Source organism: Takifugu rubripes, chromosome 21 (assembly GCF_901000725.2).
Source record: "Takifugu rubripes chromosome 21, fTakRub1.2, whole genome shotgun sequence".
Classification (NCBI taxonomy): domain Eukaryota; kingdom Metazoa; phylum Chordata; class Actinopteri; order Tetraodontiformes; family Tetraodontidae; genus Takifugu; species Takifugu rubripes.
Window position 1 is genome coordinate 20,023,240 of NC_042305.1, and position 25,344 is coordinate 20,048,583.

At 40.5% G+C, this 25,344-nt stretch overlaps 3 protein-coding genes across 5 annotated transcripts; 2 read left to right on the top strand and 1 right to left on the bottom strand.

The window, feature by feature from the left end:
* Positions 1-168: 168 nt before the first annotated feature.
* On the bottom strand, positions 169-9,113 carry LOC115246502 (KAT8 regulatory NSL complex subunit 3-like). Of its 3 annotated transcripts, XM_029829389.1 has the most exons (20): positions 9,060-9,113; positions 8,690-8,922; positions 8,366-8,536; positions 8,112-8,205; positions 7,306-7,491; positions 7,088-7,216; positions 6,874-6,990; positions 6,680-6,778; positions 5,966-6,037; positions 5,796-5,870; positions 5,541-5,698; positions 5,383-5,446; positions 5,110-5,298; positions 4,675-4,831; positions 3,285-3,362; positions 2,931-3,110; positions 2,770-2,851; positions 2,443-2,570; positions 1,599-1,705; positions 169-822 (listed from the first exon to the last, which is right to left on the bottom strand). In XM_029829389.1, the coding sequence occupies exons 1-20, from the start codon at positions 9,069-9,071 to the stop codon at positions 580-582; spliced, it is 2,574 nt and encodes an 857-aa protein (XP_029685249.1). In that variant the 5' UTR covers positions 9,072-9,113; the 3' UTR covers positions 169-579. The 3 variants fall into 3 exon arrangements, with proteins under 3 accessions (XP_029685249.1, XP_029685248.1, XP_029685247.1); XM_029829388.1 differs by lacking the exons at positions 8,112-8,205; positions 8,366-8,536; positions 8,690-8,922; positions 9,060-9,113 and having other exon boundaries at positions 2,443-2,529; positions 2,777-2,848; XM_029829387.1 differs by lacking the exons at positions 8,112-8,205; positions 8,366-8,536; positions 8,690-8,922; positions 9,060-9,113 and having other exon boundaries at positions 2,443-2,529; positions 2,777-2,851.
* An 8,317-nt stretch (positions 9,114-17,430) lies between these two features.
* Positions 17,431-18,966, top strand: LOC115247500 (beta-microseminoprotein-like). Its single transcript, XM_029829390.1, has 5 exons — positions 17,431-17,458; positions 18,046-18,141; positions 18,333-18,416; positions 18,500-18,605; positions 18,683-18,966. The coding sequence occupies exons 1-5, from the start codon at positions 17,446-17,448 to the stop codon at positions 18,810-18,812; spliced, it is 429 nt and encodes a 142-aa protein (XP_029685250.1). The 5' UTR covers positions 17,431-17,445; the 3' UTR covers positions 18,813-18,966.
* A 2,042-nt stretch (positions 18,967-21,008) lies between these two features.
* LOC115247501 (beta-microseminoprotein-like) lies at positions 21,009-21,944 on the top strand. The gene is given in 5 exon segments (XM_029829392.1): positions 21,009-21,119; positions 21,311-21,395; positions 21,478-21,583; positions 21,663-21,734; positions 21,736-21,944. Coding segments are annotated over 5 exon segments (321 nt in total). The 5' UTR covers positions 21,009-21,116; the 3' UTR covers positions 21,791-21,944.
* The last annotated feature ends 3,400 nt before the right edge of the window (positions 21,945-25,344 follow it).

The following is a 25,344-nucleotide window of genomic DNA, read 5'->3' on the forward strand; positions in this document are numbered from 1 at the left end:
GCTAACCTCAAGATACACTAAAAATGGACTTTAGCATGGTTTTCATAATGACATACAAATACGTTTTCCGCTCTGTGGTTCAGTTACCCGTTTAAATCAACACTGGGAAATAAACATTAACTTTAAATGGGAAACTGTTCACAGGGACGGAAAAAAGCAATGAAAACATGAGTTTAATTTGATTTATTGTAACATCAGAATAGAGCCTGGAAATTATGCATTAATTAATTTACACATCCATGTTCCCATTCAGTTATTGATACTCGAAGAAAATGACCTAATAATGGGTTAACAAAATGTTACATAACATCCAACACCAAAAATAACCCCAAAAGAACTTCAAAACGATGTGGGATCCAAAAATGCCCTCGACTGTTGGATTTTACAGAGATTGACTGATCTTTCAAAGTTCGACTTTGTGGCTCAATTCACAATTGTATGAACAAAAATACAAAATGTCTGCCGCTGATCTGCCCTCTCTTGCTCAACAGCTCCAGGCAAACGAGCTCTTCTCTACTGCAGCCGTCCTCCACACTTCCTTAATCTACCTTCTTCAAAGGATGATTGGACCCTTAATATTCAACGAGGCCTTTGTGTTTTGGCAGCTCGAGACAAACCAACAGCCTGAGTACTCATGTGTGCCAACCCAGGCAAGCTGCTGGCAAGCTTGGCGAGCCCACCATTGGTTAGAAGCTGATGGATGGCGGTGGTCTTCATCACGCCCCCTGTGGTGACCACAGGTACTGCCCGGAGCAGAGTGCTGCTGCTGGTACCAGTAGAGGTCAGAACCGGACCCTGTGGCTTGCCACAAATTGCCTTTGGCTAGAAAAGAAGAGATTTATAAATGTAAATAAGTCACTTTCATGTTCTCTAAATAGACAGGAGCAAAAAATGATAATAAAATATATTTTAGTACGTTGGTATATTCTTAATACAAAAACACTCATGTAAAATATTAAACAGCACTTCTAGAGTAAACAGAATACTTCAGTCTTTTTTTAGAGGGCTGCTACATTTCTTTTATGGAGAGAAATTACAAAGAAACACATTCATAAACATTAGGATAAACTACATCTGGTCCCACTACGTCTTACTCTCGTAATGTGTCTGAAGACCACAGACTGGCATTTAAAATACATGAACTGCTTTTTTAAATGGAATTCTGTTGCACCGTTTCATCATCCAAGGTACGGATGCAGGATAAAGAAAATTTCTGATCTGCACTCTAAATTTTGGTTTGGATGTCACACAGAAAGAATTCATGTTCTCCACTCGTTAGCCTTCTGCCAGTCAGACCGGACCTTCGTTGCTTCTTTCATGGGTATTTGAAGGCCACACAAAATATTTGATGGACATAAATTCTTGAATGTTCTCTCTCCTACAGATGAGCCATTCTCTTTTCTAGATCACCAACAAGTGTGGATACAACTCCATGAGCAAACACTGCTCAGACTTCATCCTACAAGCACTGGAACAATGCAATCATTCTGAATATTTCCAATGTTAGAATATTTACTAAATGCTTAAAAATGGCCGTCCTTCTGAGTAAAGATTAGATTAAAAATACATCACAAAAATAGATTTAAAAAGAACAGTACCTGGGTGCAGTCTGTGTGGGCTGCTGCTGAGAGTAAACTAGGAGGTTTGGAGATGATCTCCTGAAGACTGAAACTTAGGCCTTGAAGCAGAGTGCTTGTGGGTGGTGCTGGACACAAATACAGGGACAGTAAATTGATGTATCTATATGTGCAAATGCATGCATACAGACATAGCACATGTAAATTCCAAACTATAAGCACGCTTTGACCCCTGCAGCTTATTTATGGAATTTTATGACTTCCTCAATGCTAGTTTGTGTTTTGAACAGTCTTTTTGCACTTCATGTCCACACCCTCGTCATGGATCACACAAAGAAATGCTGACGATGCAGCTTTTAAGTTAAAGGCTAATGATCAACAGCTGGTAGGCTCTTTTTTATTTATTTTTTTAAACCAGCATGTTACTGTAATGTCATTTTACAGCTGAGTTACTGCCGTGTTTAGTAATCAAACATTTAAAATAATCTTCCTTTGTACCATAAAGATCTCATGTTTTAAACTGGCCATCTGCGGCTTATTGTCACGTGTGGCTTATGTGTATTTTTTCGTAAATTTTATTAAATTTGCATGGTGTGGCTTATAGTCAGGTGCGCGTTATAGTGCGGAATTTACAGTATGTTATACAGGTACTCCTCAGACTGACAAAAAGTGATGGCGCAAGAGGTGATCAATGATGTATAATTTAACATGTTGTCCTGACACACTAGTCTCCGTGAATGTTGAAATCATGAACCCATTTCTAGAATGTAGTCAGGGCTGCACCATGTGTTGGTGGCACAGCCCAGCAATTAGCCGCACAGTTTGAGGATGCAAACAGATGTGCAGGGCAGGACAGAACAGGTACCTTGGGCAGTAGCCGGAGCTTGTGCCTGGATTGGTGTGGAGGAAACTGACACCATGCAAAGCGGCACACTGTTGACTGAACTGGAGCCTGGGGACAAGGCACCAGACATCTCTGAGAGACTAGCAGACCTGCAGTAACACACATAACCACCAATCTACTCAGAAGCTAACCCAGTAAGTGCTGTATGGTCACCATTATCAACCTCTGCGTACACCACTAATCAATCTCTCTGCACCACACATTTTCATCCAATAAGGAGCAAGTTGGCATGGGTGCAGAAATGGACAGGGGTGTTAGTGCTCTATGCTGAATGTGCAGCCTACGTACCGCTGACCTGTAAGAAGTCCAGAGAGCTCCTGGGCTCCAGCAACTGTTTGTCCCACTGTCACAGGCTTCCCTGAAAGTCCTGCTGTGGGGAAAAATTATGATGACAGAGTGATCGACAGCATTTGGACTTTTTGCTAAGTAACAAGCAGTCCGGTTTTTACCTTCCTGTGCACTTGGACTAACAGTGCCCCCTGTGGACTCGCTTTGGGAAACTATAGTGACCTTGATCTTGGCTCTCTTGGTGGCTCTGCTTGATGTGGGACTTGGTGTCTGTCTCCTCTTGCCATGGCTCTTTAATTCATCTTTGTCTAAGCCCTCCATCTGATCAGGGGATACTGGAACTAAAGGACACAAGAAATTATAAAAGACTTATTTTACAATCAAATATAGGAGGTACATAAAATTGTGGGATATAGTGGTGGAAAATGGATGGCGCGTAAAATTGGGATGATGAAAGAAAGAATAAAGAAATGAAACCACAGAGAAAATGAAAAGGAAGACAGATAGACACTTACCAAAAATACAAGGAGGGGTGCCAGGAGGAAGATTTTTCCTCACAAGCATGTTTTGTTTCATAAAAGCAGCAAACTGAGCTGGAATGAGTCAGGAAACAGTCAGAAAATAAAAGGTGTAAAAAGAGAGAATGAAAGGATTAGTCATTTTCCATTAGGAACATGACTTCATCATTTCTCACATTTTACTCACAAGTCATTTTAAAAGGTTGTATCTGGGTTATTGCGCAATAAATAACGCTCACTTAAAGATCTCTCCACACAAACTGTTATTAGCTTGTCTTATAGACAGTGAAAACCGCTGGTCACTGTAGGCCACTGAGCCTCCATTAAATACATTAAATAATACATTAAATACATGAACTGCAATAAACCTACCAGCTCCCCCAACCACACCAAAGTGTTCCAACCAATCACAGGGCAGGACTGGGGCAGACGTGGTCAGATTTAAGTGTGTTATGCTGCTTTTCCACTAGTATGGACTTGGCATTACACTACACAGCATGGTTGGGAGACTTTTGCCACGCGAGGTAACAGGATCGAATAGGTACCTACTCAAAAGGTGGTATTTTGTGGCACCTACTCAGTTAGGGTTCCAAGGGTACCAAGTCGACACCATTATGTTAGTTCTGTTAATGCTGTGATTTGCTCGTGAATTCACATCACTGACAAATCACAACCCACCGTTTTTAAAACGGTGCAACAGCAAAAGAGTTTCTCTGTGTTACAAAAGAGATAATAAAGGTCACATGGAAGGCAATATTGTAGTTTACCAATGAGGTACAAATGTTTATGAGCCGAGTGTCAGAGGAGGGAATGAAGCTACACACTGGGAGCCAAAAATGAGGTGTACCAGGAGTTTTCTGAGCTGACGGCCACTCATGAATACCAGTGGAGGTAAATGCGATATCAAGCTCAAAACAACAAAGATGATTACCAGACCATCAAAGAACAAAGTGGGATGAACGGAAAGGATTGTCTGGAAGTCATTTATTAAAATAAAATGGATTCTTTTTACAGCAATGATCGGCGAGTAGCAGAACGGAGAGTTGCCTCGATTTGGCTACAGAAAACCTAGATAGAGGGTTGAGTACTTCACGACTTTCAGCATTTTTAAGAACCAGTAACATATTTCCTTGATGGTAAAGGCACTTTAAACATGTATATTTAGAAAGTAACGTAGCAATCAGCTGTAGTTTCACGGTAGCTTCAGTAAAGGCGTTCAACACTTTGGATCATGAAAGAGCAGCACAAACCCAACAGCAGCAGCACCTTGCTGTGAAGGCCTTGGCCACATTGAAGAGGTGCCAGGGTGTAACAGGGTACCACTGTGACCACGCCTTTTATGTAGGGGGGATATTGTGCAGTGGTAAAGTGCCTTTCATGAACTGACCTTGAGCCTGTTTGTGAGTGAGCATGGTGCCCGAGCGCTGCATGTGAGTCTTGAGAAGCTGCGTGGCTGTAATCAGGCTGGACTTCTGTGCTGGAGACAGGCCAGGTGTCTTGGGTTTGGGACTTAAAGTGGGACTGTTCCAGACACTAGACAAATCCTACAATCATAATTAGAAATGTTCATTATTTTGCAACTACACCATCAAATAAACACAGGATCGTGTAATTGGCATCTTGCACTGGGCCATAATATCTTCAATTAATTTACTTTGCATTTTGCAAATATTAAAAGAAACATTAAAATAATGTTCAACGCTTAATCAAATACTATTGATTAAACAGTTCCTGGCAAGTTTATCAATTCATATAATCAGCCCTAATGATTGCAATAGGCAAGTCAAAACCATGTTGGTAATTGTATATAATGTCAGCTAACCTCAGAACCAGATGGTGAAACAGGAACTCGAAGAGCTGGGGACGAAGGTCGTCCTCTATCCATGTCAAAAGGAAGTTCCCGCCGTGGTCTTTTTTTCTTTTCTGTATCCAGGTCTCTCAACTCTCCAGAGCTATGGCCATGACCCTCTGTCCGCGTGAGAACACCTGACAAAAAGTCAGCTATCTCATCCTACACATTAATGCAGAAAAGCATCATCACCCATTTTCTTTTAAAGTTTAAAACAGAAAATTGAACTAAGCTACAATGATAAACCTGAATGCAGCGATCCACCATAGTCTGCGTCAATCCCTCTGATCTCATCTTTGCAGAATTAATTCTGTGGTGGAAGTGTGACAAAAACCCTTGAAGTAAGACATAACAAATATAGTCCCATACGATTTTAATCTCAAACCTGTTTAAAGGGGACTGACCGAAGGTTGTCGTCTGCTCCACCCACGATCACCATGCTGTTATCTGCCCTCAGCTTCTCTCTGAACTCCTCCATTCCTTCTATGCTACACTGCAGTCCATTCTGGCCAACAACAAACAACACTGGAGTCTTCATGTCCAGCAGAGGATCATCCACATCCTGCAAGTGACACAAACATTCAGTATGACTTTAGTCAAACCAACATGTTTTTAACAGAAAGAATGAGGGTAGTGAGGAAAATCTTCTTTTTTTTTACCCCTCTTAGTCCATTGACTGTGAGTAGGGGGAAGCCAAGACACACCACAGCGGTCAAATACTCCATAAGAGACACCTAAAATTTGCCAGTATCAGAACAATTTACATCGATATATTTAGCAGAGAAAGAAATTACAGAATCAAATTCTATGAAAAAGAAGGAAGTCTTACATGACAAGCAATCAGAGCACCAGCATTCCAGCCAACTAGAATAATGGGTTTGTGGAGAAAATGGCTGTGGACCTGAGAATGAATATAAACAGAATCAGGAGAGTTGCAGAAACCCATCAAATATCAAAAGTTTCCTGTTGCTTGCTGAATGACATAGAACTGCCATAGAACCCTAACCCTGAAAATATTGATTTCCATAACAGCAACATAATGATGTGTAAAAGTGTATGCACAGCTAGTGTTGCATGCTTGTCACGGCTCCAGTGTAAACATTTGATAAATATATGATAAATAATAATAATAAATCATACATTCTAAACTAAGATGAACTAGCCAACACTCATGAAGCATTCTGGTCATCTATAATCTGGTCACAGTTTCTAGATTAGGAATTACCTTGTCGATAAGTACATTTCTATTATGCTTTTATTCAGACATAGCTAATATTTATCATCCTATAATACCTACAACTTCTAAACATTGTGGAACAAAAGAGAAAATCTTTCAATTTCTGACTTAAGAGTAAAATCCTAATGAATATTCTTTTATACAATTTTTATAAAAGACAACTTCCTCTATCTACAGAACCTGTTAAGGTTAATAACCCAAACTCGTATCAAAAGAGTGACCGCAACATTGTGATATTTAAACAAATGTTGACATTTTGTCCTGTACTATGTATAAATCTATATGGAAATATACCCTAAATGTTACCTCCATGACTTTGGCCCTTACTGTTCCCAACATGTGCTCCAAACACTGAGTAACACCAATATTTGCACTACTGTTCACATGATAGTGAACTGGGATCACCTGAAAATGACAAACACCTTTAAAAGGACTGAACACAACTGTCTTCGTAAATAAAGAAATAAATCCACATCCCACTGGATAGGATTTTCCCAAACCTTTCCCAAACAGGACAGCTGGGACTGCCAGAATCTCATTCGTCGTGATGTAGGGAGAGCAGGATTGGTTGGGCTTGATGGTGCTATTAGGATGAGAGGAGAGCCAGGAAGCTTGCTCTAAAAACAGAAAATCAATTATTACATTAAGTAAACAAATATTTCTCAATGAATTACAAACTAAGAAGTTTTTCCATTCCAGACATGGTGAACTTACCGGCTTGTTTTGGGACAAAACTCCAACAGCAGGGTCCCAAGGACGTTTGAGTAGCAGAGCCAGGGCTTCTGCACTTGGAGCACAGCTCTTGGCTGATGTCAGCAGCATTCTGTCGATCAACAGAGGAACCTGCCAAAGCGCCGAGATGATCATGAGATCTCATCATCACAGATGTCTAAATATGCAGTCACACGTAGAAAAATATTGACCTCTCTCACCTTGCTTTTCAGAGTCTGCAGCACATCAAGGTAAGCAGCCAGCATTGCCAGACTTAAGGATTCAATCATGGTAGTGTGTAACCACTGTGTCACTTTCACGTCCCAATTCACACTGGCAAATGCATGTCGCACCTTCCGAGCACATTTATCCACAGCTATCCTCCGCAAAATCGGCTCGTTGGAAGCCTATGGAATAAGACACAAAAGTGGAAATTCTTAAAATTTACCCCAGCTGTGGAAACAAATGTATGCATTAAGATATACGATATTTTTCTAATGTGTGTAACAGGTTCTGGTGACGTGTGTCTTTTTACACAATGTCCAGCAGAAGTAATGTCTATAATTGTCTGGACCGATTCTTTGTGAATAGACCTATAGAAAAAAAGTATTGTGAGAAATTATGATCACGAGTATCCAAAATGTTCTATTTTCTTGCAAAGCCTCAGTAGATACTGGTAAAAAAGCATTAGACAGCTAAAGTTACAGTGACAGCAGTCGGAGAAAAGCCCGTCATTATCACACTAATCCCCAAATCACTAAGTCATTCTTTTTGAACAACGCATCATTTCCTGCTTGAAAAACCCTCGTCCGATGGGATGTGACCTCGGTGCTACATTTGAAATTCCTCAATCTATAATGATCCACGGTTTAAATGTAGCAATGTAAAGAATAAAAACACACTTATGTTTACTATGCAATACAGAAAACTGGAGACACTGTATGACATCGAACTTACGGTATACCAAAACAAAGAGGCTTAAGCTCTAAGGCCCAACAGAATTTTGTTGTAATAAGATGGTGACAACCCACATTTTCATGGCCAAGCGAGCTAGTCTTTCAGCTTGCAGAGCTTTCAGAACTTTATTGAAGAGTTTGTTCTGAATCATTGACCATCCAGTCCTGAAACACAGTAATCGTGCATGTTAAAATCAATGCTCCTTCACTGTCCACCTTGCTATGTGCCCACGTGTTTTTAAGTGTGGAAATAGACCTACATTTCTACTTCCACACTTTAAAATATGAATCATGAGTGTCCAGTAAAGCACAGATGTGTGATTACTTGTTTATATGTTCCTCCCAGTCATCAGGGGGTGGTGGGCTCTCAGCAACAGTGCGAGCTAACAAAACATGCCGCTCACACTCCTTCATCACATTGAGGGCTCTTTGATTATCATAAAGGGGAATCGGCAGTGGTGTCACCGTTTCCACATCTATTACAGACTCTGAGTCTCTAAGGGAAAAAAGAAATCAAGTTAAAGTGGAAAAAATGCAGCAAAGACTGAATGAAAAAGATAATTCTGGGGTCATTTACTGAAGAGCGCCTGAGTGAAAGCATGAGTTGCCCACATTGATCAGAAAACGTGGTAAGAGCTTTTTAACTCACAATGAAGCTTCCACCTGGCGTCGAGGGTTAACAAACAGTGACCTTGTGGGGCGCGCACTACTAGCATCTGGGTGAGCGTTCCATGGTTTGGCATAGCTGTGGTCCAAAAACACCAAGTCCAATTCTCTTTCATGAGCTGACAGTTGAAAAAGCAAAGAGGTGCCCATCCTGCGCCCTGTTTGGAAGTCTTTATCTTCACCTCGAAACATCTTGTTCATGCGCCTCAAAGGGACCTGGAAGGAATGAACAATTTACACACATTTAAACTGCAAATGGATCATCTGATTGACAAGATCTGCCGAATGCTTTCATTTACTGCGAGGCTTATTAAGGAACTCCTGAATTATGAAAATGGACGGAGTTTACTAACGATGTATGGCATGGTGGGCCTCCAAAGGTGGCGTCTCCTTCGCCTCAGGTCTCGGTGCCCAGCCATGTCTCAGCTTGCCTCAGCTTGTTTATGTGTGTGGGTGTGTGTGTGTGTAAGTGTGTTGTATGCATGTGTGTGTGTCCTTTTCTTGATTCTCTTGTTCTCTTTGCTGTTTTTATCCTTTGTGAGGCACTTTGTGCTACCTAGTGTATGAAAAGTGCCATATAAATAAAGATTGAATTGAATGTAACCTCACCCAACGATACACGCAAAGATCAAGTTACGGAAAATTATTTGATCATTTTATTGAATTTGTGTTAACTAAGACATGACAACAGAAATGTAAATTGCGATTCTAAATTTCTTATGTTCAAATACTCAAGTGCTTTGTCCACGGAGCACCACATTAAAATTACCAGCATTAAGTGGGATTTTAATTTGTAAATCATTTGCCTTTGGCAAAAATCAAAGGTTAATAAAAAGAAACATCTTGGATAAATGTGACAGCAGATAAGCTCAGTAACCCCGTTAGAACGACCGTTAATGCTGTCTTGGAGAACTAAAGCTGTAAACTGGCCTAGCACACAGTCGTTAGCATAGAAAGCTAAATACTACGCGAAAGGCGTTAATCGCTCTTCTTTTTAGCTTACCCTTTCACTTTACTCCTCCATATTTTTGCAGCGGTTATACGTCTTCTTTTGAGGCAAGGGAGAGCAAAACAAACGTCCCTAATAAATGTATTTATGTTACGTAAAATCGCCTAAACCCACTGTCAGTACCTGATCTGCGCCATGAACCCGACGTACTGCGCATGCGCCAGCGTGTGCGCATGCGCAGATGATCCCCCCATGGTCTTTATTTATATCAAAACAATGAACAAACAAAATGGTAGACGTCAGATGATGTTGAAAAAGACGTTGTACATTGTACAATCGAAACAAAGGAAGAAATAAACTTGACAGAAATCAAGAACTTAAAGAAAACAGATAAATAATATGCAAATGAAAATCAGTATTTAAACTGACATTGTTTACTAATTAAAATAAAAGGAAAATAGGAACAAATAAATAAGATGTCACTTCAATTAACATTAAACATAATACAGGTGTTAGTTTTAAGAGCTTTTTGTCCACAGCACATCTTTAGATCTCTCAACATAATGAATTCCTTGCCATCGACTTGAGTATTCTGGAGTCTGCCCAGAATGTCTGAGAGAACGTTTTGGTGCTCCCTGATGTCTTTAGTAAGTATATTGTAGCTGTCCCTTTTTTAAGGCCAGTGGCTACTGCACTCTGGCCAGGGTGTTGTTGGGGTGGTTTTATAAGTTTGTGTCCCCACTCGTTCTCTCATTCAGCAGTTTTTCAGATAATATGGGATTATAAAATTACAAATTACTCCATACTACCCCAAAGGAAATGGTCTGTGTGACAAGTTCAACAAGGCACTCCATAACTTGCTGCATACTTCTCCAGTGTCCCAGAAGAGGGATTGGCATATGTGCCTGCCTTGTGTACTGTATCGCTATAACACAACTCACCATCAGTTAACAGAGAAAGCGACCTGTTTCTTGATGTTTAGTCAGAAACCAAGACTGCCAATTGACTTCCTGCTTTAAGGAGCAATAAGCCTGTCTGCAAGTAGCAGTTGAGGGTGCAAAGGAGTGCTTTTAGCATGCTGCTTGTCGGCAGAATCAAGTCCGTGATCAGAATGTTAGAGAGCTACCACTGGAGGAGGGGCAGTTGGTATACTTGCTGGACTTTGGTGGCAGGCAGCCCCACAAGATCCAAGACTGGGGGCTTTCTGAGAGCTACCGAGTGTTGTGGATAGCTGTCCCTAAAGAGCTTAGCTTAAAGGCATATGATCTCTCTTTTCAGTTTAAATTTGATTTGAAAGTATGTGATTCATGTATCCATGTGTGTAAGCTGTACACGATGTGTGTATCCACCTGCGTCAGTGGTATATGATGTGCGTACCTATTTGCATCAGTTGTATAGGATATATTATCAATCTATGTCAGCAGGGTGCACCTGCTTTCTCTCCTTATGTGTGTGGAAAATACTCAAGCACAAGACTGTAGGTTAGTGGAACGCCCCCGAGGCTGAGGGTCTGAGGAAGTATACAGGGCCCAGGCTTCGAAGGGCACCAGAAAGTCTGACACCTGATTTATTCTTTTTTTTAAAAAACAAAACAAAACAAAGGAGTTCTTTTGAACTCCTGTGCTCATTTGGACTTTCATTATGTACTTTTCTTATCACTAAGATGAGGAAATCTCGTTGTCGCATGTCCATAGTAAACATCACTATGGACAACATTGCTGGTACAAAAGGTCAAGATCCACTCACCCCCAATCACGTACTAACCATGAAAACCTCTGTCCCTCTACCCCCACCACCAAAAAAAAAAAAAAATTGTAGCCCCAGATCTGTACGACAGGAGAAGATGGTAAAAGATGGTAGGAGAGAAATTCTGGAATAGATAGAGGAATGAATATCTGGCAAACGTTATTCTAGAACAACGGTGACATTCACCACGCTGCTAACCCTAAATGTTAAAACTGTCAGAGAAGAGGAGCCTGCAATGAATGGAGACTGGGAAGAGTGATGGATGTGTCTCCTGATGGTCTGATGATGCTACAATACAAATAGGAAATAAGAAATTAGGATAGAAGGCTTAGTAATCCTTCTAATATTGAGAGTTCAATTCACAAACTTGCCATGTTAGTGGAAACCAATTAAATGTCACCTCATATTTTCTCTAACTCTTAGATTGTGATTAGATCATTATTCCCTCAAGGTTCCTTTCCGATAACAATCATTATGTATGAGTAAAGAAATTATGAGACTTGTTTGGTCATAGTAAATCATAGCACTTTGGTGGAAGTTTAACTGTCAGCAGTTCAGATTCATTGAGTTAAATCTAATTGTAAACTTTATCACTACCCTAACCCTTAAAAAATAGAAGAAAACAGAACTAAAGTGAAAATATTATCAGATGCTGATTCCTAGGCAAATCATCACTGCGCTTAAATCCAAAGGTCTCTGCAAACACTATTTAAGAAGAGCACCATTCAACATAGACACACAACAATTCACCCCCCTCCCAAACAGACAGTACAACTCTGCAAGTTCATCATGGTGAGTTTTTTGAGAATCATCTGCAAAAAACCACAACTTTGAATTCATTGAAAAAAAACTTTAAACACAAATGTGTTCGGTGTATAGAACTCAAAAATATGGAGGGAAAATATTCGTACTGTTTGGGACATGCTATGCTGTACATCTAGCTTAATATTATTATAACACTAATTTGTCATTTGTTGGAAAGAAATATCTGTTGGCTTTGGCAGTGCTGACATTTGCTCAGGTGTCACCCTCACATGCTTTCTGCTATGTCAGCCCACGAGAAAAGGTAAAAAGGATGACAACACTCGAAAAATGTCAAATTTGATCATAATTGAATGGATCCAAAACTATATTTTTCCCTCCCTGTATAGATATGACGCATTGTATGGATGGAAACAGATGGCACATGGCATGCCATTGGATCCTCCTGGAGAGACAGTGAGTGTATGGACTGCACTTGTGCGGGCTGCTGTTCTGCGTAAGTGCACTGAACACGACTGATTGTGGCTCTACCTGTGTGTCTACACATTTCTTACCTGTGTTTTTTGGATCTTTGCAGGTTTTCTATACCTAGCTCATTCGACGATGACTGTATTTCAGTGTTCGACAAAGTGGCCTGTGATACAAAGTGTATAAAAATGACAACCAAGCATTTCATGCCCAATCTATGGTGCAGTAGGAAAGTAATCGGAGCATTTGTGGCTCTCAGATATTGGTTGTTGAAGGTTATGATTAAAGGCTTCTGAATCGGTGGGCGATGTATGTGACCCGGACATACAATTCAATAAACATGATTTTCAAAATTGTATTTAAAATAAAAGCAAACTTTGATGAACTCATCTGGGTCGTAGCATTTCTATGGTTATAAAATCAGTTCCTAATTATATAAAAACATCAAATTGTCTTATTTCAGACTGCAATATTCTGTTGTATAGAATATTATCTATTTTTAACTTAACCCTCTTAGGTCTGAGTTTATCAGTGTAAAACACAGCTAAGAAAACGTACCGTTGATCACTGTAAAAAGAAAATTGACTTGAGAGGAGATTCTGTCGATGTCATCATGCAATCTGCTACCTACGTTTATTTTTAACAAGTTAATGTCTTGTCTTCGGTGTCTTCAGTCTTCAAGGTTTCATGTTGAACAGTGTTCTTTTAGCAATAGTGTAGAATATAACGATCACGATAACAACAACAATATATAATAACTAATAATACCAATAACAATAATAATAATTTTATGAATAATAATGATAATGATAATAATAATGATAATATAATAACAACAACAATAATAATAACACTAATACTAATAATAATAATAATAACGACAACCCTAACACAACAATATAATACAACTACTAATACCAATAATAATAAAATAATAATATAATAATAATAATAATAAGGGTGCAGCGGGCCATCACTCATGGTCCGGTCAGGATCGGCCTCAGTTCAGGTTCAGGCCCCCTGGAACGTGTGTGCCCAACCTGAGGATCCAGCTCTGCTCAGCCTGGATCCCTGGAACGGTAGGGTTAGGGTTGGAGTTAGGGTTAGCATTAGGGTTAGGTTTGGAGTTAGGGTGGGAGTTAGGGTTAGGGTTAGGGTAGGGTTATCATCAGCATTAGGGGTTAGCATTAGCATTAGGGTAGCATTAGGGTTAGGGTTAGGGTTGGAGTTAGGGTTAGAGGTCTAATGTGGCATGTGTGTTGTGTGTGTGTGAGTGAGTGTGAGAATGAGTGAGTGAGTGTGAGATTGAGTGAGTGTGTAAGTAACTGAGTTCCTAAAGCACACACGCGCGCACTTACGCGCACATAAGCGCACATTCGCGCACACTCGAACGTAATGTTTTTTTTAACGTAATATTTAGAAAGGTCTAATGTGCATGTGTGAGTGTCTGTGTGTGAGTGAGTGTGAGAATGAGGGAGTGTGTAAGTGACTGAGTTCCTTAAACACACACGCGCACACGTGCGCACATAGGCGCACCTAACCCTAACCCGTAATATTTTAAAAGATTTATTCTTTTTTTTTAAAAAACAAAACAAAACAAAGGAGTTCTTTTGAACTCCTGTACTCATTTGGACTCTCATTATGTACTTTTCTTATCACTAAGATGAGGAAATCTCATTGCCGCATGTCCATAGTAAACATCACTATGGACAACATTGCTGGTACAAAAGGTCAAGATCCACTCACCCCCAATCACTTACTAACCATGAAAACCTCTGTCCCTCTACCCCCCACCACCAAAAAAAAAAAAAAATTGTAGCCCCAGATCTGTACGGCAGGAGAAGATGGTAAAAGATGGTAGGAGAGAAATTCTGGAATAGATAGAGGAATGAATATCTGGCAAACGTTATTCTAGAACAACGGTGGCATTCACCACGCTGTGGGTTAGGATTAGGGTTAGGGTTACCCTAGGGTTAAGGTTACCCTAACCCTAAGCCTGCAATGAATGGAGACTGGGAAGAGTGATGGATGGGTCTCCTGATGGTCTGATGATGCTACAATACAAATAGGAAATAAGAAATTAGGGATAGAAGGCTTAGTAATCCTTCTAATATTGAGAGTTCAATTCACAAACTTGCCATGTTAGTGGAAACCAATTAAATGTCACCTCATATTTTCTCTAACTCTTAGATTGTGATTAGATCATTATTCCCTCAAGGTTCCTTTCCGATAACAATCATTATGTATGAGTAAAGAAATTATGAGACTTGTTTGGTCATAGTAAATCATAGCACTTTGGTGGAAGTTTAACTGTCAGCAGTTCAGATTCATTGAGTTAAATCTAATTGTAAACTTTATCACTAACCCTAACCCTTAAAAATAGAAGAAACAGAACTAAAGTGAAAATATTATCAGATGCTGATTCCTAGGCAAATCATCACTCGCGCTTAAATCCAAAGGTCTCTGCAAACACTATTTAAGAAGAGCACCATTCAACATAGACACAACAATTCACCCCCTCCCAAACAGACGATACAACTCTGCAAGTTTCATCATGGTGAGTTTTTTGAGAATCATCTGCAAAAAACCAACAACTTGAATTCATTGGAAAAAAACTTTAAACACAAAATGTTGTTCGGTGTATAGAACTCAAAATATGGAGGGAAAATATTTCTAATGTTTGGGACATGCTATGCTGTACATCTAGCTTAATATTATTTAACACTAATTTGTCATTTGTTGGAAAGAAATATCTGTTGGCTTTGGCAGTGGCTGACATTTGCTCAGGTGTCACCCTCACATGCTTTCTGCTATGTCAAGCCCACGAGAAAAAGGTAAAAAGGATGACAACACTCGAAAAATGTCAAATTTGATCATAATTGAATGGATCAAAACTATATTTTTCCCTCCCTGTATAGATATGACGCATTGTATGGATGAAACAGATGGCACATGGCATGCCATTGGATCCTCCTGGAGAAACAGTGAGTGTATGGACTGCACTTGTGCGGGCTGCTGTTCTGCGTAAGTGCACTGAACACGACTGATTGTGCTCTACCTGTGTGTCTACACATTTCTTACTGTGTTTTTTGGATCTTTGCAGGTTTTCTATACCTAGCTCATTCGACGATGACTGTATTTCAGTGTTCGACAAAGTGGCCTGTGAATACAAAGTGTATAAAAAGGACAACCCAAGCATTTCATGCCCAATCTATGGTGCAGTAGGAAAGTAATCGGAGCATTTGTGGCTCTCAGATATTGGTTGTTGAAGGTTATGATTAAAGGCTTCTGAATCGGTGGGCGATGTATGTGACCCGGACATACAATTCAATAAACATGATTTTCAAAATTGTATTTAAAAATAAAAGCAAAACTTTTGATGAACTCATCTGGGTCGTAGCATTTCTATGGTTATAAAATCAGTTTTCCTAAATTATATAAAAAATCAAATTGTCTATTTCAGACTGCAATATTCTGTTGTATAGAATATTATCTATTTTTAACTTAACCCTCTTAGGTCTGAGTTTATCAGTGTAAAACACAGCTAAAGAAAAGTACAGTTTGATCACTGTAAAGAAAAATTGACTTGAGAGGAGATTCTGTCGATGTCATCATGCATCTGACCTACGTTTATTTTTTAACAAAGTTAATGTCGTCTTCGGTGTTGTCTTCAGTCTTCAAGGTTTCATGTTGGAAACAGTGTTCTTTTAGCAATCAGTGTAGAATAATAACGATCACGATAACAACAACAATATAATATACTAATAATACCAATACAAATAATAATTTTATAATAATAATGATAATGATAATAATAATGATAATAATAACAACAACAATAATAATAACACTAATACTAATAATAATAATAATAACGACAACCCTAACAACAAACAACAATATAATACTACTAATACCAATAATAATAATAATAATAATAATAATAATAATAATAATAAGGGTGCACGGGCCATCACTCATGTCCGGTCAGGATCGGCTCAGTTCAGTTCAGGCCCCTGGAACGTGTGTGCCCAACCTGAGGATCCAGCTCTGCTCAGCCTGGATCGCTGGACGGTTAGGGTTAGGGTTGGAGTTAGGGTTAGCATTAGGGTTAGGTTTGGAGTTAGGGTTGGAGTTAGGGTTAGGGTTAGGGTTAGGGTTAGCATTAGGGTTAGCATTAGCATTAGGGTTAGCATAGGGTTAGGGTTAGGGTTGGAGTTAGGGTTAGAGGTCTAATGTGCATGTGTGTGGTGTCTGTGTGTGAGTGAGTATGAGAATGAGTGAGTTAGTGTGAGATTGAGTGAGTGTGTAAGTAACTGAGTTCCTAAAGCAACACGCGCACACAAGCGCACATTCGCGCACACTCGCGCGTAATGTTTTTTAACGTAATATTTAGAAAGCTCTAATGAGCATGTGTGAGTGTCTGTGTGAGTGAGTGTGAGAATGAGGGAGTGTGTAAGTGACTGAGTTCCTTAACACACACGCGCACACGTGCGCACATAGGCGCACCTAACCCTAACCCGTAATATTTTAAAAGATTTATTCTTTTTTTTTTAAAAACAAAACAAAACAAAGGAGTTCTTTGAACTCCTGTACTCATTTGGACTCTCATTATGTACTTTTCTTATCACTAAGATGAGGAAATCTCTTGCCGCATGTCCATAGTAAACATCACTATGGACAACATTGCTGGTACAAAAGGTCAAGATCCACTCACCCCCAATCACTTACTAACCATGAAAACCTCTGTCCCTCTACCCCCACCACCAAAAAAAAAAAAAAATTGTAGCCCCAGATCTGTACGGCAGGAGAAGATGGTAAAAGATGGTAGGAGAGAAATTCTGGAATAGATAGAGGAATGAATATCTGGCAAACGTTATTCTAGAACAACGGTGGCATTCACCACGCTGTGTAGGATTAGGGTTAGGGTTACCTAGGTAAGGAACCCTAAGCCTGCAATGAATGGAGACTGGGAAGAGTGATGGATGTGTCTCCTGATGGTCTGATGATGCTACAATACAAATAGGAAATAAGAAATTAGGGATAGAAGGCTTAGTAATCCTTCTAATATTGAGAGTTCAATTCACAAACTTGCCATGTTAGTGGAAACCAATTAAATGTCACCTCATATTTTCTCTAACTCTTAGATTGTGATTAGATCATTATTCCCTCAAGGTTCCTTTCCGATAACAATCATTATGTATGAGTAAAGAAATTATGAGACTTGTTTGGTCATAGTAAATCATAGCACTTTGGTGGAAGTTTAACTGTCAGCAGTTCAGATTCATTGAGTTAAATCTAATTGTAAACTTTATCACTAACCCTAACCCTTAAAATAGAAGAAACAGAACTAAAGTGAAAATATTATCAGATGCTGATTCCTAGGCAAATCATCACTGCGCTTAAATCCAAAGGTCTCTGCAAACACTATTTAAGAAGAGCACCATTCAACATAGACACAACAATTCCCCCTCCCAAACAGACGATACAACTCTGCAAGTTTCATCATGGTGAGTTTTTGAGAATCATCTGCAAAAAACCAACAACTTTGAATTCATTGGAAAAAAACTTTAAACACAAAATGTTGTTCGGTGTATAGAACTCAAAATATGGAGGGAAAATATTTCTAATGTTTGGGACATGCTATGCTGTACATCTAGCTTAATATTATTATAACACTAATTTGTCATTTGTTGGAAAGAAATATCTGTTGGCTTTGGCAGTGCTGACATTTGCTCAGGTGTCACCCTCACATGCTTTCTGCTATGTCAAGCCACGAGAAAAGGTAAAAAGGATGACAACACTCGAAAAATGTCAAATTTGATCATAATTGAATGGATCAAAACTATATTTTCCCTCCCTGTATAGATATGACGCATTGTATGGATGAAACAGATGGCACATGGCATGCCATTGGATCCTCCTGGAGAGACAGTGAGTGTATGGACTGCACTTGTGCGGGCTGCTGTTCTGCGTAAGTGCACTGAACACGACTGATTGTGCTCTACCTGTGTGTCTACACATTTCTTACTGTGTTTTTTGGATTTGCAGGTTTTCTATACCTAGCTCATTCGACGATGACTGTATTTCAGTGTTCGACAAAGTGGCCTGTGAATACAAAGTGTATAAAAAGGACAACCCAAGCATTTCATGCCCAATCTATGGTGCAGTAGGAAAGTAATCGGAGCATTTGTGGCTCTCAGATATTGGTTGTTGAAGGTTATGATTAAAGGCTTCTGAATCGGTGGGCGATGTATGTGACCCGGACATACAATTCAATAAACATGATTTTCAAAATTGTATTTAAAATAAAAGCAAAACTTTTGATGAACTCATCTGGGTCGTAGCATTTCTATGGTTATAAAATCAGTTTCCTAAATTATATAAAAAATCAAATTGTCTTATTTCAGACTGCAATATCTGTTGTATAGAATATTATCTATTTTTAACTTAACCCTCTTAGGTCTGAGTTTTCAGTGTAAAACACAGCTAAAGAAAAAGTACAGTTTGATCACTGTAAAAAGAAAATTGACTTGAGAGGAGATTCTGTCGATGTCATCATGCATCTGCTACCTACGTTTATTTTTTAACAAAGTTAATGTCTTGTCTTCGGTGTCTTCAGTCTTCAAGGTTTCATGTTGGAAACAGTGTTCTTTTAGCAATCAGTGTAGAATAATAACGATCACGATAACAACAACAATATAATAATACTAATAATACCAATAACAATAATAATAATTTTATTAATAATAATGATAATGATAATAATAATGATAATATAATAACAACAACAATAATAATAACACTAATAATATAATAATAATAATAACGACAACCCTAACAACAACAATATAATAATACTACTAATACCAATAATAATAATAATAATAATAATAATAATAATAATAATAAGGGTGCACGGGCCATCACTCATGTCCGGTCAGGATCGGCTCAGTTCAGGTTCAGGCCCCCTGGAACGTGTGTGCCCAACCTGAGGATCCAGCTCTGCTCAGCCTGGATCCGCTGGACGGTTAGGGTTAGGTTGGAGTTAGGGTTAGCATTAGGGTTAGGTTTGGAGTTAGGGTTGGAGTTAGGGTTAGGGTTAGGGTTAGGGTTAGCATTAGCATTAGGGTTAGCATTAGCATTAGGGTTAGCATTAGGGTTAGGGTTAGGGTTGGAGTTAGGGTTAGAGGTCTAATGTGCATGTGTGTGTGTCTGTGTGTGAGTGAGTATGAGAATGAGTGAGTTAGTGTGAGATTGAGTGAGTGTGTAAGTAACTGAGTTCCTAAAGCACACACGCGCACACAAGCGCACATTCGCGCACACTCGCGCGTAATGTTTTTAACGTAATATTTAGAAAGCTCTAATGAGCATGTGTGAGTGTCGTGTGTGAGTGAGTGTGAGAATGAGGGAGTGTGTAAGTGACTGAGTTCCTTAAACACACACGCGCACACGTGCGCACATAGGCGCACCTAACCCTAACCCGTAATATTTTAAAAGATTTATTCTTTTTTTTTAAAAACAAAACAAAACAAAGGAGTTCTTTTGAACTCCTGTACTCATTTGGACTCTCATTATGTACTTTTCTTATCACTAAGATGAGGAAATCTCATTGCCGCATGTCCATAGTAAACATCACTATGGACAACATTGCTGGTACAAAAGGTCAAGATCCACTCACCCCCAATCACTTACTAACCATGAAAACCTCTGTCCCTCTACCCCCACCACCAAAAAAAAAAAAAAAATTGTAGCCCCAGATCTGTACGGCAGGAGAAGATGGTAAAAGATAGGGAGAGAAATTCTGGAATAGATAGAGGAATGAATATCTGGCAAACGTTATTCTAGAACAACGGTGGCATTCACCACGCTGTGGGTTAGGATTAGGGTTAGGGTTACCCTAGGGTTAAGGTTACCCTAACCCTAAGCCTGCAATGAATGGAGACTGGGAAGAGTGATGGATGTGTCTCCTGATGGTCTGATGATGCTACAATACAAATAGGAAATAAGAAATTAGGGATAGAAGGCTTAGTAATCCTTCTAATATTGAGAGTTCAATTCACAAACTTGCCATGTTAGTGGAAACCAAAAATGTCACCTCATATTTTCTCTAACTCTTAGATTGTGATTAGATCATTATTCCCTCAAGGTTCCTTTCCGATAACAATCATTATGTATGAGTAAAGAAATTATGAGACTTGTTTGGTCATAGTAAATCATAGCACTTTGGTGGAAGTTTAACTGTCAGCAGTTCAGATTCATTGAGTTAAATCTAATTGTAAACTTTATCACTAACCCTAACCCTTAAAAATAGAAGAAACAGAACTAAAGTGAAAATATTATCAGATGCTGATTCCTAGGCAAATCATCACTGCGCTTAAATCCAAAGGTCTCTGCAAACACTATTTAAGAAGAGCACCATTCAACATAGACACAACAATTCACCCCCCTCCCAAACAGACGATACAACTCTGCAAGTTTCATCATGGTGAGTTTTTGAGAATCATCTGCAAAAAACCAACAACTTTGAATTCATTGGAAAAAAACTTTAAACACAAAATGTTGTTCGGTGTATAGAACTCAAAATATGGAGGGAAAATATTTCTAATGTTTGGGACATGCTATGCTGTACATCTAGCTTAATATTATTATAACACTAATTTGTCATTTGTTGGAAAGAAATATCTGTTGGCTTTGGCAGTGCTGACATTTGCTCAGGTGTCACCCTCACATGCTTTCTGCTATGTCAAGCCCACGAGAAAAGGTAAAAAGGATGACAACACTCGAAAATGTCAAATTTGATCATAATTGAATGGATCAAAATTATATTTTCCCTCCATGTATAGATATGACGCATTGTATGGATGAAACAGATGGCACATGGCATGCCATTGGATCCTCCTGGAGAAACAGTGAGTGTATGGACTGCACTTGTGCGGGCTGCTGTTCTGCGTAAGTGCACTGAACACGACTGATTGTGCTCTACCTGTGTGTCTACACATTTCTTACTGTGTTTTTTGGATCTTTGCAGGTTTTCTATACCTAGCTCATTCGACGATGACTGTATTTCAGTGTTCGACAAAGTGGCCTGTGAATACAAAGTGTAAAAAGGACAACCCAAGCATTTCATGCCCAATCTATGGTGCAGTAGGAAAGTAATCGGAGCATTTGTGGCTCTCAGATATTGGTTGTTGAAGGTTATGATTAAAGGCTTCTGAATCGGTGGGCGATGTATGTGACCCGGACATACAATTCAATAAACATGATTTTCAAAATTGTATTTAAAATAAAAGCAAAACTTTTGATGAACTCATCTCGGTCGTAGCATTTTTATGGTTATAAAATCATCCATCCATCCATCCATTCTCTACCGCTTATCCAGGGTCGGGTCGCGGGGGCAGCAGCCTAAGGAGGGAAGCCCAGACTTCCCTCTCCCCAGCTACCTCTTCCAGCTCATCCGGAGGGATCCCCAGGCGTTCCCAGGCCAGTCGAGAGACATAGTAGTCTCTCCAACGTGTCCTGGGTCTCCCCGGGGGTCTCCTACCGGAGGGACATGCCCTGAACACCTCACCAGGGAGGCGTCCAGGGGGCATCCTGACTAGATGCCCAAGCCACCTCATCTGGCTCCTCTCAACGCGGGAGGAGCAGCGGCTCTACTCCGAGCTCCTCCTGGATGGCAGAGCTTCTCCCCCTCTCTAGGGGAGAGCCCAGCCACCCTACGGAGGAAGCTCATTTCAGCCGCTTGTACCCGTGATCTTGTTCTTTCGGTCATTACCCATGAGTGAGTGAGTGTGAGATTGAGTGAGTGTGTAAGTAACTGAGTTCCTAAAGCACCACGCGCACACAAGCGCACATACGCGTGCACACGCGCGCGTAATGTTTTTTAACGTAATATTTAGAAAGGTCTAATGTGCATGTGTGAGTGTCTGTGTGTGAGTGAGTGTGAGAATGAGTGAGTGTGTAAGTGACTAAGTTCCGCAAGCAGGAGCTAGTGATACCCTATCAGCCCAATAGACCGCTCCGCTCTCAGAATGCTGGTCTACTTGTGGTTCCCAGAGTTTCTAGGAGTAGAATGGGGGGCCGAGCATTTAGCTACCAGGCCCCCTGCTATGGAACCAGCTCCCTGTCCAGGCCCCCTGCTATGGAACCAGCTCCCTGTCCAGGCCCCCCTGCTTTGGAACCAGCTCCCTGTCCAGGTACGGGAGGCTGACTCCATCGCTACTTTTAAGATCAGACTCAAAACCTACCTCTTTGAAAAAGCTTACTGTTACTAATTCAGTAGTTCCAGTTACTATCATAGACAGACAAATTATCATACTTAGGGGGTCGTCTAATCATTAGGTCACATCTTAGCTATGCTGTTATAGGCCAAGGCTGCCGGGGTCCGGAAACATGATCACCTGACAGGCCTCTGTCACTCCACTGGGTCATGGTTTCCTCTCCTTTCCTCTCCTTTCCTCTCCTCATCAAGCAGACTAGTTATGCTGATTTTGTGTAGTTTTTCTGCTTCCCCCCCCCCTCTATTTATTTGCAGGTATCACTGCCATCGGAGCTGCATAATGACCGCCGGCCCCGTTGAGTGATTGTGCATATTTTTTGTTGTGTTTGTTTCTGTGCTCTGTGCCTCTCCTCTCCCTCTCCTCTCCTTTCTCCTTTTCCTCTCCCTCTCCTCTTCTTTCCTCTCCTCTTCCCCTCCTCCTCCTCCTCCTTCTCCTCTCCTCTACCTCCCCTTCACTCTACCTCTCCTCTCCTCTACCCCTCTCCTCTCCTACCTATCCTATCCTCTACCTGTCCTCCCACCTCTCCTCTCTTTACCCAGCCGGCCATCAGCAGGAGGGTCCCCCTACATGAGCCTGGTCCTGCTCAAGGTTTCTTCCTGTTAAAGGGGAGTTTTTCCTTGCCACTGTTGCTTGTCTGGGGTCAGGCCCTGGGATTCTGGAAAGCGCCTTGAAACAATTTTGATTGTATAAGACGCTATATAAATAAAGATTGATTGATTGATTGATTGATTGACATACGCACACACGCGCGCACTTACGCGCACATAAGTGGACATGCGCACACACTCGAACATAATGTTTTTTAACGTAATATTTAAAAGGTCTAATGTGCATGTGTGTGTGTCTGTGTGTGAGTGAGTGTGAGATTAAGTGAGTGTGTAAGTGACTAAGTTCCGCAAGCACACACGTGCGCACTTACGCGCACATAAGCGCACATGCGCGCATAGTTGCACGTAATGTTTTTTAACGTAATATTAAGAAAGGTCTAATGTGCATGTGTGTGTGTCTGTGTGAGAGAGTATGAGATTGAGTGAGTGTGTAAGTGACTGAGTTCCGTAGGCACGTGCGTGCGCACGTAATGTTTTTTTAACGTAGTATTTTGAAAGCTCTAATGTGCATGTGTGAGTGAGTGTGAGATTGAGTGAGTGTGTAAGTGAATGAGTTCCTAAAGCACACGTGCGCACATAAGCGCACATTCGCGCACACTCGAATGTAATGTTTTTTTTAACGTAATATTTTGAAAGCTCTAATGTGCATGTGTGAGTGTCTGTGTGTGAGTGAGTGTGAGATTGAGTGAGTGTGTAAGTAACTGAGTTCCTAAAGCACACACGCGCACACGTGCGCACTTACGCGCACATAAGCGCACATGCGCGCACACTCGAACGTAATGTTTTTTAACGTAATATTTTGAAAGCTCTAATGTGCATGTGTGTGTCTGTGTGTGAGTGAGTGTGAGATTGAGTGAGTGTGTAAGTGACTAAGTTCCGCAAGCACACACGCGCACTTACGCGCACACACGCGCACTTACGCGCACACTTACGCGCGCATAGTTGCACGTAATGTTTTTTAACGTAATATTAAGAAAGGTCTAATGTGCGTGTGTGTGTCTGTGTGTGAGTGAGTGTGAGAATGAGTGAGTGTGTAAGTGACTAAGTTCCGCAAGCACACACGCGCACTTACGCGCACATAAGTGGACATGCGCACACACTCGAACGTAATGTTTTTTTTAACGTAATATTTAAAAAGATTTATTCTTTTTTTTAAAAACAAAACAAAACAAAGGAGTTTTTTGAACTCCTGTGCTCATTTGGACTCTCATTATGTACTTTTCTTATCACTAAGATGAGGAAATCTCGTTGTCGCATGTCCATAGTAAACATCACTATGGACAACATTGCTGGTACAAAAGGTCAAGATCCACTCACCCCCAATCACTTACTAACCATGAAAACCTCTGTCCCTCTACCCACCACCAAAAAAAAAAATAAAATTGTAGCCCCAGATCTGTACGGCAGGAGAAGATGGTAAAAGATGGTAGGAGAGAAATTCTGGAATAGATAGAGGAATGAATATCTGGCAAACGTTATTCTAGAACAACGGTGGCATTCACCACGCTGTGGGTTAGGGTTAGGGTTAGGGTTGGGTTAGGGTTCAGGGTTTGGGATAAAACTTTTTTGCACTGGCCTACTGATCGGGAAAGCAGGGGAGTGCGGAGGATGGGCCCCCCCGGGGGGGAGCGATTAGCCAGGGCTCGAGAAGTTCCGGACAGGATAGGGGAGAGAGAGTTGGATCGCCCAGTCAGAGAAGACTTTGGTGGAGTGGCAAGTAGGTATGTGGTTAGGATTGACCTTGGGGTTGAGACAAGAATTAGGGTTGGGGTTAGGGTTAGGGTTGGGGGGAAGGTAGGGGTTGGGGTTAGGGGGGTGTAGGGGT